Genomic DNA, 14,952 nt, shown 5'->3' with positions numbered 1-14,952 from the left:
GCACTAACAAGGAGGCTAAAGACTGCAGCCACTAGCTGCGTCTCTTAAGACAGGGGAGTGAGGTTTTACCTGCACAGCACCTACCGCTGGCCTCCGTTACACTCACCCACCAAACCTCACTCCCATCCGGGTCACGGCACCAATGTAACCCCTCTCTCCCGGGTCCTCACCGCCACACCTCGTTCTCGTTCCGAGTGGGTCTCGAACCCGGGTCTCCGGCATGGGAGGCGGACGCACTAACAAGGAGGCTAAGTGCTGCAGCCACTAGCGTCTCTTGAGATCAGGGGAGTGAGGTTTTACCTGCACAGCACCTACCGCTGGCCTCCGTTACATATACAATAGGAAGGAATAACAGGATTACATTAGGTGGAAATGTTACCTGTGGGCCTATCTTCCCCTCTGCACCTTGCATTCCCAAAATGCCAGTCAAGCCCTAAAGAGACATGACATATAATATGTGAACACCTTAAATAATGTGGACTCAATACCATCTGTGCAAATTAAAAGTACCAGCAATATCATGCACTCCTGTCAAAGCAAAGTCACAAAGTCTACGTAACCCCAGAACAGAATTATGACATATTTTATAACAGCATAGTACTATATATACAGTAGGGTGTGGTGCAAAACATAATTTCTAAAACCAAATATAGATAATATACAGAATACAAATATATAGAACATCAATTTTACTAACCCTTGCCCCCGTAATTCCTGTTTTCCCAGGTCGGCCAGGGTCTCCAGTTGCACCTTTAGGCCCAGATGAACCTGGGACACCACGTTCACCCTGTGCACCCTGGAGACATTACAGAGAGGATATAGTACGGGTAAGGAATGACAATGAAAACAAATGAATCATTGATCTCATTTTTTAACATTAGTTAATGTATTAACTACCATAAACTTACAATGAGCAATTAATTTTTATATAATTTTGTTAATAAGTCAGTTAATAAAAATGTTCATGCTAGTTCACAGTGCATTAACTAATGTTAACAAATACAACTTTCAATTTTAAAATGTAGTAAATGTTGAGATTAACATTAACTAAGATTAATAAATGCTGAAGAAGTATTATTTTACAATAGATATGTTGTAGTGTTCCTGGCAATGTTAGGGGCCTTTAAAACCTTATTGACCACTATTTAGTATGTTTCTAACCTTTTGACGTGGCAAACCATCAGCTCCTGGGAACCCACGGTTACCTGGAGCTCCCTTGAGAAATATAAAACATTAAATATTATTGTAATGAACAAACATGTAAAGCTGAATGAACATGCTTTTTTCACTGAAAAAAAACAGACTTGCATATTAGTTGTTTACAGTAATGCAATAGCACTCACTCCTTCTCCAGCTGGGCCCGGGGCTCCAATGGCCCCTGTGTCTCCTCTTGGACCTCGCTTTCCTTCTTCTCCCATCGGCCCTATTTCTCCTTGAACTCCAGGTGGGCCCTACAACAAAATATATACCACTTCATTATCGGATGGATGTTCTGATGGCATTATTTCTGTTTAACAATTATAAGAAAAATTAAGGCACCTGAATGCTGTCAATACTTACAAGTTCTCCTTTAGCTCCAGGTTCTCCTTTAAACCCAGGGGAACCTAAGTCACCCTAGGACATACATGAAATATATGAATGAGCACAGTATATGATCACTGTATCATCAAGTGCTCCACCTCAAATATACATACAGAAGAAAAAGTGATTTCCACTATGGTTATAATATTAAAATTTGCACTGTGTCATTACCACTAGGCCCTTGGCTCCTGGAAGTCCAGATGATCCTTGAGGTCCAAGTGGGCCAGGCTGTCCAATCAGTATAACAGGGCCCTGGACACCTGGAATGCCCTACAATGAACGGATTAAAAAGTAGGGGTTTCTTCAAATCCATAACTCAAAGAATGAGCAACAATAGCAATGTTTTTCTGAATTTTAATAAGCACAACATTTATAAATAAGTAATGTGCAATAAACAGTATGTTAAGTTGCATTCTTTAATGAGTGTTGTAGGAACTTACTGATGGTCCTTTAAGTCCAGGAGTGCCATCTGTGCCTGGTGGTCCCTAAAAATGGCATCAACATCATAAAGACCATTCAATAGACAAATCATTAAATGTAGCATTTTTCTAAAGGGCAGGACAGGTGAGACTGCACCTGGTTGCCCTGTGGTCCTTGTGAGCCTTGCCGGCCTGGTTCTCCCCTTGGGCCTTGGGGTCCACTAGTACCTCGTGGGCCTGTGGCTCCTGCTTCACCCTGCACAATGTTTAAAAAGAGTACATTTCATTCCTCATTTTTTGCACTTGCCATAAATCCTTTCTAAATAAAAACTATAATAATGTATCAAAAAGTTTGAAGATGCGAAATTTTGCAGAACATGATTCTTGCAGTAACCAGGAATCAGGCATACCTTCATCCCTAGACCACCGGGAAATCCTGGGGTTCCAGGAATTCCCATCGGGCCCTGCAAATTATATAAGTGTCAGGTTAGATAACATATCACTCTTTATTAATAGAACATACTCCACATATTTGAAGATAATGGCAGATATGCACTACCCTTCAAAAGTTTGGGGTCAGTAAGTTTTTTTTTTTTATTATTAATACTTTATTCAGCCAGGATGCATTAAATTGATCAAAAGTGTTATTAAAGGCATGTTATGTTTTCTAATGTTCTTTTGAACTTCATATTCATCACAGAATCCTCAAAAACATGCATTACAGTTTAAACAAAAATATTAAGCAGCACAAATCTTTTCAACATCGATTATAATAAGAAATCAGTCTATTAGAGTGATTTCTAAAGGATCATTTGACACTGAAGAGTGGAATCATGGATGCTGAAAATTCAGCTTTGCCATTACATTAATAAAACATTTAAAACAGAAAAAAAAACATCAAAATCAACAAAAAAAAATGGGTCACTGAGCACAAAATTAAGGTTCTGCCATGGCCATCCCAGTCCTCTGATCTGAACCCTATAGAAATTTAGTGGGGTGAACTTAAGTGGAGGGTGCACCAACATGGACCTGGTAATTTGAAGGATCTGTGGAGATTCTGTATAAAAAATGGCCTCTGACCTTTTGTCAGTTGTTCTCCAACCTCATCAGACATTATAGGAGAAGACTCTGAGCTGTTATCTTGGCAAATGGAGGTTTCAAAATGTATCGAATAAAAGGGTGTCAATAATTGTGTGTGTTTAAGAAAAAAAAACATTTCATAATGAGATTTCCCCCCATTTTCAATTGTTTTACTTCAGTGAAAGGTTAGGTTTTTGTGATTTTTTAAAATAAAAGATCAAAAGGACTGACAATGCAGATTTATTTTCACAGGCTTCTTTGTTCATATTTACCAAGGGTGTCAATAATTCTGGCCACAACTGTATATTAAACTGTAACATTATTTCACAATATTACTGTTTTTACTGCATTTTTGATCAAATAAATTCAGCATTGGTGAGCATAAGAGACTTTTTTCAAAAGCATTAAGAAAATCAAATTAACCCCAAACCTTTGAATGTAGTGCATGTCTTCCAAGGTATTTAGTCAGAAGTAAATGTGTAGATCTGAGTAGATCAATGAGAACTGATGGAGGGGTTTCTGTCATTCACATACAAATGGACCTGGTTTTCCCACATTTCCCGAAAGACCACGCTTTCCCTACAAACAGAAAACATTTTGATTTACTCATGAAATCAAATTAAAGCAATCAGATTTAATACAACGCCACCCAATCAAAATTTGTAAAGCATTAACCACTTACCACAGGGCCTGCTGGACCGATACGTCCTCTCTCGCCAGGCATACCAATCGGGCCCTTTAAAGTACAATATTACTTTAATTTAGTCAAATCTAATGAAGATCAGTTTAAATGAAACATCGCAATCAGAATTGCAATCACAAAGTGCTCCATACCGGTGGACCCACAAGTCCCATGGCACCAGGAGATCCTGATTCTCCCTTTGATAATGAAAGGAAAGTGGCATTTACTAAGACAATCAAACCACAGGGACACAAGTTCAAGAACACTTTTATGTGAATATGTTGGATTCAAATATGTGGCCTCTGACCTTTGACCCCACGGTACCTGATTCTCCTTTCACTCCTTGCAGACCTGGATGGCCCTAAAAAGGGGATGGGATTTATCAGTTTTACACTGTGTGTGAAATTGTCCTCAAAGCAAACTTAATACATTACATGAATATGTACTTGGCTTGTACATTTCATAATCATAGATACTAATAAATTTAAAAAAGTAATTAGGGACCAGTGCAAAGAGTGAATAACAAACAGTGATCAGTGTAATGAGAAGCAAGTCATAATCTAACCCACCTTTTGACCTTTCATCCCAGGTTGACCTGGTAACCCTGGAAACCCTCTGGAGCCCTATGAAACAAATTATCATCGGTAAGGATGCACTAAGCATTTAATGTTCAGGAATTATGGAGGATTGTGGAAAACATTGTCAAATATTACATTGTTTATAACTTAAACCAAGTTTTTTGGGGGTTAATATGGCTCATTTAGACCATCCTGTTTAATTCATAACATGCTACACAATTCTGGGGGCAAAAGCATCTTTTTTTGGACATTCAAAAGCAGCAGTAGGCCTACATTATTTATTATGACCCCACCTATTATGGTTAGAACAGGTGGAGTAGATCTTAAAAGTGCACATACTTATAAGTCTAAGAGTTAACTCATAGAGACTGTGTTCTTGCATTCAAAAACAACTAGATGCAGCACAAATGTTGCTTTTTTAAAAGCTGAACTTCTTTGAACTTGAATAGCTTGAAAAAACAGTGAGATGCATCAAGACTAAATTTTTGATATAATATCATCCAGTCCTAAAACAGAGCTGAAAACAGCAGCATTGTCTTACTGTAGAGCCAGGGAATCCTTTTTCTCCCGTATTTCCAGGGGGTCCAGGCTCACCCTGTTATAGAGAGGAACAGGGTTTTTTTTTAACAAAAGCTATGTTAGCGTTGTAAAATGTGACTTGACAGCATTTGACTCCATATTGAACATACTGCTTCACTATGATGCTTAAATAATGAAATCACTGGGCAAATTGTTGGTCAACTCACATCTGGACCGGGTTTTCCAGGAAGACCATCTGGTCCCCTTGGACCAAAAGAGCCATACAAAGAAAAAAAAAACTTTATTGCATTTTACAGTAAGTGACATCTTTTTAGTTTTTCTTGAACTGCATGGCATGTATAGTTTCTCTAATGAATATTAGAAACTTACAGGTGCAATTCAAATATTTACCTGTATTTTTCAGATTATTTACCATGCACTTTACGCATTAGAAACCTCTCTACATTTTTGGTCTTACCATATCAGGGATCACCCCCATCTCCTGGCGCACCTTGTGCTCCTGTTGGCCCCTGAGTGACAGAGAGAAAAAAAAATGGAAATGTGCTGAATACACGCAATGTGGAAAAAAAAAGTTTAAAGACATTTATTGCATATAGACAACACCAATCTTGAGAGAACTTACTGGTGGACCTGGTGGGCCTGGATGACCTCTTGGTCCTGATTCACCCTGATCAGAACAAATACATTTTATCTCTGTTTAGTAGTTCTATATGGCAATCAAGCTTATATATATTCATATAAAAGTCCTTTCTGAATGTGTAAAGATATTTACCGGTGCTCCAGAGACCATCGCCGCCATTCCAAGCTTTCCATCCTGAAATCCAGAGGCCATCTGAGAAGCAAACTGACTCTGTAAAATATAAATTGAATTTAAATTTGAATTAACACTTTGTTGTTACTATAGATTTACAGATCTGCAAGTTCATGTAAAGAGCCCATCTGATTTTTCTCACTGCTAATTCCATAATGGCAAACCAATGATTGTTTTCCCCAACCATGATTTTTATGGTCAGTCCACAAACTGTTGACCAGAAACAGTTGCTCAGTGATTTAAATCTTTTTTTTTTTAATCTTAATTTTTAATGGAATATTTCAGCGTATATTATAAATTATTTATCCCCATTAAAAAAATAATAATGCACTTCTGTAATCTTGAATCAAAAACATTAACTTCCCCTCCCTCCTGCAATAAAATCTCTTCTCTAAAATCAGAATTAGAAAATGACAATCCAATCTATTGACAATCATTATACATTTAGTAAAGAAAATTCAAATCACTGATTAGGGATGTAACAAATACAGGACAACAAAACCTTGAAAGATTATATTACTCACCCCAGGCAGTGAAGTGTCTGCAGGACCGGGCTCACCTGGCATGCCTGGGACACCTGGCTCTCCGTCAAAACCAGGCGGACCTGGGACACCCTTTGGAAAAATATTGTATGACACGATTTAACAATTTAACTGTAATTTACTACATCATGACTCTGCAGTCACTCAAAGTAACATTGATGAGCCATAATTTGCAGTTCATTCCATGCATCAAAAAGAAAGAAAGACACTATTTGTACATAACTTTAAAGGGATCATATGATGCGATTTCAGTTTTTCCTTTCTCTTTGGAGTGTTACAAGCTCTTGGTGCATAAAGAAGATCTGTAAAGTTGCAAAGACTAAAGTCTCAAATTCAAAGAGATATTCTTTATAAAAGTTAAGAGTCAGCCACGCCTACCTAAACCAGCTCATTCTAACACGCGCCACATGTCTACGTCACTATGTGGGAAGATTTGCATAACACCGCCCAAATGTTCACGCAAAGAAAGAAGGCGTAACTTTTATTCTCGCTGTAGTATTGTTGTTGCCGCCGCCGCCATGTCGTGAAGGCGCTGTGTGTTTCGTTGTGAAAGCGAAACTACTTTGTTTGGTCTTCCAAAAGAGGACGATATCTGCTTTGTCATGCCTGGAGCTGATCCGTGCTGGTTGCACTTGTATATTTTTACAAGTTAATTACAGTGGAAACAGAAAAGCACTGTCTGTACAAATTTAATCCACCAGCAGAGGTCAGTCTAGCGTCATTAATTACCGTATTGACAAAAACAAGATTTGGTTTTTAAAAAGCCTTTTTCCAAAAGGTACATCTGGAAAAAGGGGGATCGTCTTATAATCAGGGTCGTCTTATATTCGGGCCAATACGGTATTTGTTCCAAAGCAAAGGAGCTAGTGATGATGTTTATGTTTTCATTCTAAAATGCCACTCTGGTCTTCATGCTTTCTGCCAAGATAATGCTTCATATCTTAAAAACTCTCTAAATCTCTAAAATCTTACCAAGCTAACCATAATTCCCACCAACACACTACAGTTGTTGCAGATATTGTTTTTACAACTAACTGTCGCAACGTGGTGCCACCACTATCGTCAACATTCGTGTTTGAATGAGATGCCAAACTAGAGCGGCTGTAAGCAGGGTTGCCAGGTTTTCACAACAAAACCCTCCCAATTGCTACTCAAAACTAGCCCAATCGCGTTTCGAGGGGTGGAATACACGTAGGGTTGCCAACCGTCCCGTATTTTCACTTCAGTAAATCAGTTTTGGTGAATACAAACTATGTGATTATTTTTCATGAGTCCAACATCCTGCCGCGCAAGAGACGTGATCAGTAAGTGAAGTCGTCTTTCACTATTACCTATACGCCTATAATAAAATACCAATATAAAATTATAAAAAGTATATATCGTCTTTCTAAATCATTCCCAAACATAAGATTGTTGTTTAGGCCATACATACCACGTAATATTAGAATAAGCACCTCTTAGTTTCAAAATACTTACAGTATAAATGATTTGTAATTTTACAGGTTGTTACCCCTTTATTCCCCAAACTTCGCATATTATTCCCTTATACCTACACGGAGGTACTGAATAGGTACATTATAATTACAAAAAAGTTACACTGTAACTTCAGTTTACTTACGCAGTTCTTTGCAGGTTGCATATCTGGTTGTTACCCCCTTATTACCCAAACGTAACACATTGTTCCCTTATACCTACACGTATGCTCTTTATAAGTACACTATAATTACAGAAACGTACACCGTAAATTCAGTATAGTTACATAGTTCTTTGCGGGTTGTAATCTAAAGCGTTACCCATAATTCTTAGGACCTTATTCTTGAAACACAAAATGACCAATAAAAAGGTGTCAAGCACCAAAAGCAGCCCATATTACCACTGGCTGTGAGCGATTTCAGCGGAGCCGTTTCAAGTTTTCTGATTGGCTAACACGCGCGGGCGACAGATTTGACTGACGTTTCTTTTTCTTTCTTTTTCTTTTTTGTTTACAGAGACTATAAGCAAATAGAGAAAATTTGGATGTCTCAAAACACATATTTCAATTATATCGTTCAGGTAATAGGAACATTTATGCACAGTAGCCTATTTTAACATATTGCTTACAGCAGATTTAATTATTATTATTTTATAGCAGTAATAACCAAGAATTACAATAAAACTATTTTATGATAATCTACACTGTAAAAACAATTCTGTAAAATTTACGGTAAAAAATACGGTAGCGACGTTTTAGGTTTTACGGTTTTAACTTAAATTTACAGTTAAATGCCGTAATTTCATTAACTGATATAATGTGAATATAAATGTAACGCAGGGAATTCTGGGAATGTCAATTTACGGTTATTCCCTGTAAATTATACGGTCTTTTTCACTTCCAAAAACGGTATACTACCATAAAATTACATGTAATGTCCAATACCATTTTTCACCGTATATAGTACGGGCGTTTACCGTTAACCATTTAACAGGTTTTTACTGTAGCATTTTTACAGTCTTTTACCGTTAAATTCACGGTTATTTTTTACAGTGTAGCCATGCTAATATTTTCAAATATTTCCCTTCTCAGTTGCTAGATACAATGTCCAAACAACAATTGACACCACATTTATGTAAAACATTGCAAAAGAGACAATCATTTACTATGACTCATATAAAACATAAAAAAAACTGATCAAAGCTGTTCAGAAGCCACTTTTAGTGCTGAGCGAGGGCCAGTAAAGTAATAAGTAAAGTAAAGTTATAAAGTAATAAGTGTCTACACCGTAAACCCCTTAGATGAAGGCCCGTGATAGAGCGCTGGTCCTTTCGGCCTGGTCCATAATCTGCACCTGACAAGGACATGTAAGTAACTATAATTATAAGTCAAAGTATAAAAATGAGAACTAGAGCAAGGCCACCATTCATCCAGTGCTGCTTGCCCTGGTAGCTGTTGATCACATCATATGCCACACCCTGTAATTGAGGTCTGCAGCTGGAGGCCTTAGACATTTTTCACTTAGTCCATTGAGGATTCACCTCTTGTGTACCACAAGACTTAATTAAAAAAAAAAAATCTACCTTCTTAAACATTTTTTTTTTTTTGTCAAATTATGGAGCTCATCTGTTTATACCAGAGGTGCCCCAACCTTTTACTACAAAAGGCCAAAATTGTAACTTGGTTGCGAGTCGTGGTGGACTGAAGGTAAATGTTGCATTAAATCCACAATAAAATGTATTTATATTCTCTACACTTCAATACAAAAATTAAACAAAAACAAGGAACCATTAAGATATGCTTCAGTGTCATGTTTGGGCATCTCTGGTCTGTACAGTACATCTTTCTATCTGCCAAACATTTTTTTTCTTTAAAGGTTTTCCCTGTGCTTGAATGGTTTAAAAATATTCTTCACTACTTTTTTATATCTTATCCTGTCAGTTTCTGTTTGATACAAACATTATGTCTATTATGTAAAAAGAAATGAAATTGCATCTTCCTTTTGTACATTTTCCTCATGCCATGTGCAAAGGAGGTTGCTGACAGTATCACAGTAGGAAGCTTATGGAAATGTGGTTTTAAAGTGCATGCTTAAGACCTTACTTAATACTTTAATATAATTGTAGAGTAATGCATGAGAATGACCTGATATCACCAGTTAGAATAATTTTATGATAAACGCACCCAAGGATGAAAATGTCAGTCCATTTTATTTTATGTCTATTTTTTAAAGCTCTCATGTTGTCTGTTATGTTTGTCTCTGAGCAATAGCTCCAGGCTGTGATAACTCTTGATTAGATGCTGTAATATAACAGAGGTGGCAGACAGAGTAAATAGCAGTTCTGATGCTCAAAGTCTGTTGCATCAGAGACTATCCTGAGGGCTGGCAAGTATTGCTTCCACTGCTGTAATCTGAAAGCCTTTAATGCAGTGCTCTAGTGCAAGAACACAGTGGAAGTGCAGACAGCTTTATGCAAGGTAAGAATTATTTTAGGAGACATTTGTTGCCCCTTGTGACAGCTGCAATTGTTTCAGTAAAGGCGCAAATTATGTCATAACGACATTCCAAGCAATTAAGAAGACTGAGTGAAATTTCTCTTCACTTTTTTTTTCTTCAAAATTATAGACTTTGTGAGACAAATTAACCGAATATAATTTATAAATATTTAAAATATAAATGTATAATTTAAGAATAAATAACAAAAAATGGTAATGACGGAATGGCCTTGAGAATTCAGTTGAGAATTCAATCACTGATACAGCAACTAATGAATGCTGAAACTGATCATTTTAATTAGTTTTACACCAAATGTAATTTGTAAATGGACATTTAAAATGTAATGCCTAAATATTATGCTTGGTCTCAATTCAAATATAGGTTGTTAAACTGTTTCCCTCCTATTCATGTCATTATAGTTGTTTGTACAGTTCTAAATGAAGAAGTTTATTCCCATTGCAAACATTCTCCCACCTTATCGTCATAATTGCCTGACTAACACGGTGACCTCAGGATGTTCTTGGCTGCCATCACAATGTATTACTGTACAGACCGTGTTCTAGAAATTACAAAAGCTCTTTTTCTCCATTAATGTTTTACCAGTGTGCCCTCAACAGTAACGGACCTCAGTTCTCTCCACCCATCAGTGGACATAAAGAGGACCCACATGAGGTCACGAATGAGTTGTTCCGTGAATACATTTTATTTTAAAAAAAAGAACCTTGTACGCTGCAGAATAAACATATTCTAACAAATTGCTTTATGCAGACTCACAGGTTTACTTCCACAGTAGAAAGTATCCACATGCTTCGTTAGTGTAGGCAAAGCGATCCTGGTTCACTTATAAGGTGAGAAACGTCTTTTAACCACAGTTTATTTCACAATTTATGTGAATCACTGCAACACCAGACTTTAACTTCACACAATCTTCACAGATTGTAGTTCCAGATAGATGATGGTCGAAACCCTAAAGGTCGAGATAAAGCCATTGTAATTCCAGCTCACACGACCATAGCATTCAGTGTACTAGAGCTTTATGTGCGTCTTGATGGACGTCTGGGTAAGCCTCCAATAATACAGTATTCTGTCTTGGGCTCAGTAAGATATATATTTAAATAAATTAATATTTTAATTCAGAAGTGACAGTAAAGACATTTATAATGTTACAAAATATGACTATTTCAAAAATAAATGCTGTTCTTTTGAACTTTCTATTCATCAAAGAATACTAAAAAATGTGTATCACCGTTTCAACAAACATATTAAGCAGCACAATGGTTTTTAGCATTGATAATGTTTCTTGAGCTCCAAATCAACATATTAAAGTGATTTCTGAAGGATCATGTGACACTGAAGACAGGAGTAATGGCTGCTGAAAAGTCTGCTTTACCATCACAGAAATAAATTACATTTGGAAATATATTAAAACAGATTATTTTAAAATTATGAATAATAATAATCATATTAATAATTTCACAATATTACTTTTTTTTTATCAAACAAATGCAGCCTAGGAGAGCATAAGAGCCTTTTTTAAAACATAAAAAAATTATTAACTCCACACTTCGAACAGTAGTAGCCTATATATCTATATCTTTGGTGTTATATATGAAGCCTATCCATATTTACATTTAGATAAAGCAGAAGTTGTTATTCTTCAGATGCTATTCTGGTAAAACATGACATATGAATGATCTTTTACATATGTTGTTTCTTTTCTACTTAAATATGTTTATTATTTCTCTGTCTGAAGTTGACCTGGTCAGTATGTAACAAGAAATACCTGAAAACTAAAGCAAAGCAAAGCAAAGCAAAACTAAACTAAACTAAACTAAACAACTAAAAAATAAAATAGTAACACTCTATTTAAAAAAGTGCATTAATGCATTAAGGTATTTATCCATCTTTGTTAAAATTTGTTAATAAAAATACAATTATTCTTTGTAAGTTCATGTTAACTCATGCCCATTAAATAATGTTAACGAATACAACTTTTGATTTTAATAATGTTTTAGTGCATATTTAAATTAACATGAACTAAGATTAAAAAATAACTATTTTTAGTTCGTATTGTTAGTTCATATTAACTATAATGCAGTTAACAAATGGAACCTTATTGCAACGTGTTACCAATAAAATAAAATGTCCGTCATACAATTAACCACAAATATTATTAATGTAAACTAGCTTGATCTAATGATCTTATTATGCTATACAAAAAAAGTCATCAGATCTGCAATGCTGTATACATTAAAAACCTCATGTAAACTAGGTAATTACAGAAAAATCAAGCTAATTACATTATATTTACAAACTAAAATGAAACAATACTGAACAAGCATTAACGGTAATTATACTCACTATAAACTCAAATATGTTGGAGTGAGTTACTTATACCAGATGTGATGGTGTCTGGCCTATTTATTTGAACCCAACAAGACACTACACATATGGCAGAGAACACCCTGATCAACTTGCAGCCACTTTATTATTGATGATCTGGTTGGACAAACCCAAGCAGCACCTCCCATTCTCATTTAGCCTCGAACAGGCAGCGATGTCGCCACAGTCAGTACCAACTCAAATTCAAACTACTCTGAATGAACATAGACAGTAACAATACGCTCAGGCTTCAGTGAACTACAGTAATGTTTGCGGCAGCAACTAAGAATTTTGTGAAGCAGGTAGGGGACACTGGACGCCTCATCCCTGTGCCCAGTCTAAGTGAAGCGGACCGATATCAACCACTCAGCCTGGTGACGAGAAAGAGGAGACGACATTTCTGGAAGAAGACCAAATATGCCACAACCCCCTTATCACTGAAAGACATACTCGTGGGAGAGAAAGAGATCACAGCAGGTGAGTTAGAAATATTTAATAATTTGAAAAGATAAGTATAGATGAACAAACACTTGGTTCTCATGCCTTCAATCAAACATCCTTGTAGAATTGTATGTGCATGTTAAATTTTTACTTAAAAATGCATGAAAACAGCTATATACACTGATTTTTAAAATATTTTATGCAAACAGTAGTCTGTTTTTATTATGAATGAAGTACATACTGTAAGTGGTATCAGCGGAGTGTGTCTGTATTTTCCTCTGGTTGACAGGGGTCTCTTCATATCAGCTCCTAAACTATGAAGACAAGTCCGATGTTGCCCTAAATGGGCGTTTGGGCAACCATCTGATCCACGAGGTGGGAGTAAACGTGAGTGGTTCAGACTCTGTGGCGGTAAAGGCCTCATTTGGAATTGTGACCAAGCATGAGGTGGAGGTTCCTACACTACTGAGGGAACTCAATGCAAGGTAAAGAACACTGTGTACACATTTTTATATAACAGTTAGTTCCAGTCCTCAAAATTGGCTGAGAGCTGGAATTTTGTCCAGCAGCACTTGGACTTTTCACTGTTTGTTTCACTCCACTTTTTGCATGTTACAGACAGGTTGCATTGTTAGACCAGTAGGTGGCAACAAGTGACTGTATTTTAGAGATAGCTAGACTCATTCACTCAACCAATTTGGTCAAGAAAAAATACATTTGCTTGCAAAACATTTACGTTGCTTCAAGAAATTTTGCATACATTCACAGAACTTGTGCATTCTGTCACAACATTATTGTGCTCCACCGAGAAACTTTGCATTTACTCACAACAACTTTGGGGTTGCTTTGCTAAACTTTTGCATTCCTTTGACTCCCAAGAAATTTTGCATTCACTCACAAAAATTTGGGGTTCAATGCAAAACTTTCATGTTACCTCAATTCCTAAGAATTTTACAAAACCATTGCATTCCCCCCAATAACTTGCAAAAGCATTAAAATATTATTTTTTCTTCCATATTATTTCCATTTAAGTTACTGAGAACTCCAGCTTTGTATAATGGTTATGGTTATGATGATGCAAGTATTCAGAACAGCAGCACTCTTGCTTGCGTACTTGATGAAATGAATCACTGAATTCTCTCATTCTTTTTCTCACAAATCTTTCCGTCTATTCTCCTCTCAACAGTAGTAGCCTATATATCTATATCTTTGGTGTTATATATGAAGCCTATCCATATTTACATTTAGATATTTAGCAGATGCTTTTATCCAAGGCGACTTACAAATGAGGACAATGGAAGCAATCAAAATCAACAAAAGAGCATTGATATGCAAGTGCTAGTGTCTCAGTTAGCTTAATGCAGTACACGATCCATTTTTTTTTTTTTTTATTTGAAAATGTTTATTGCTTTATCTAATGACCTTTGGTTGAACTTTTTGTCAGACATATGTGTGGCACCAGAGTCAGTAGGAGGGTTCGAGAGGGAACAGATCCGTGAGCAGCTTGGGGGATTCATTGGCCGCTTTTCCTTTGGAAGACTCAGGAGATTCCTGTCGGGAATCATCTATGGAAATCCTTTCAGAGCAGGTGATTTAAATTCTGTTGTCATCGCTGTATCTGCAATATTTAAAATGATCTTGAAGAAATATTCCAAATGTCACTCTTGCTGTAGATGACAGGACGTTTGAAGAGCTCACTCACTCTGATATGTACATGGATGATGTTGTGACGGACTACTATGAGAAGGCTGCCAGCATGACTGACCTGTCCACAGCCTACATGCGGGATGAAAAGCACACACGTGTAAATCTGCTCAACCATAACATACCGAAAGGACCGTGTGCCTTGTGTGGCATGGGCCACCAGAGGCGTGAGACTGTCTACGGCTGCCTGGAATGCTCTTCGGGGGGAAACAAATATGTCCGTC

General features: G+C 36.7%; 1 protein-coding gene and 1 pseudogene across 1 annotated transcript; one reads left to right on the top strand and one right to left on the bottom strand.

Moving 5' to 3' along the window:
* Positions 1-4,221, bottom strand: part of LOC107705501 (collagen alpha-2(V) chain-like) — a 17,470-nt pseudogene extending 13,249 nt beyond the window's left edge.
* An 8,628-nt stretch (positions 4,222-12,849) lies between these two features.
* LOC107705500 (pejvakin-like) lies at positions 12,850-13,513 on the top strand. The gene is made up of 2 exons (XM_016508808.1): positions 12,850-13,060; positions 13,314-13,513. Exons 1-2 carry the CDS (start codon positions 12,850-12,852, stop codon positions 13,511-13,513), a joined length of 411 nt encoding a protein of 136 aa, XP_016364294.1.
* Positions 13,514-14,952: the final 1,439 nt, after the last annotated feature.

The sequence above is a fragment of the Sinocyclocheilus rhinocerous genome, unplaced genomic scaffold (assembly GCF_001515625.1).
Source record: "Sinocyclocheilus rhinocerous isolate Xijiao unplaced genomic scaffold, SAMN03320098_v1.1 scaffold504, whole genome shotgun sequence".
Classification (NCBI taxonomy): domain Eukaryota; kingdom Metazoa; phylum Chordata; class Actinopteri; order Cypriniformes; family Cyprinidae; genus Sinocyclocheilus; species Sinocyclocheilus rhinocerous.
This window is presented reverse-complemented; position numbering and strand designations above follow the sequence as displayed.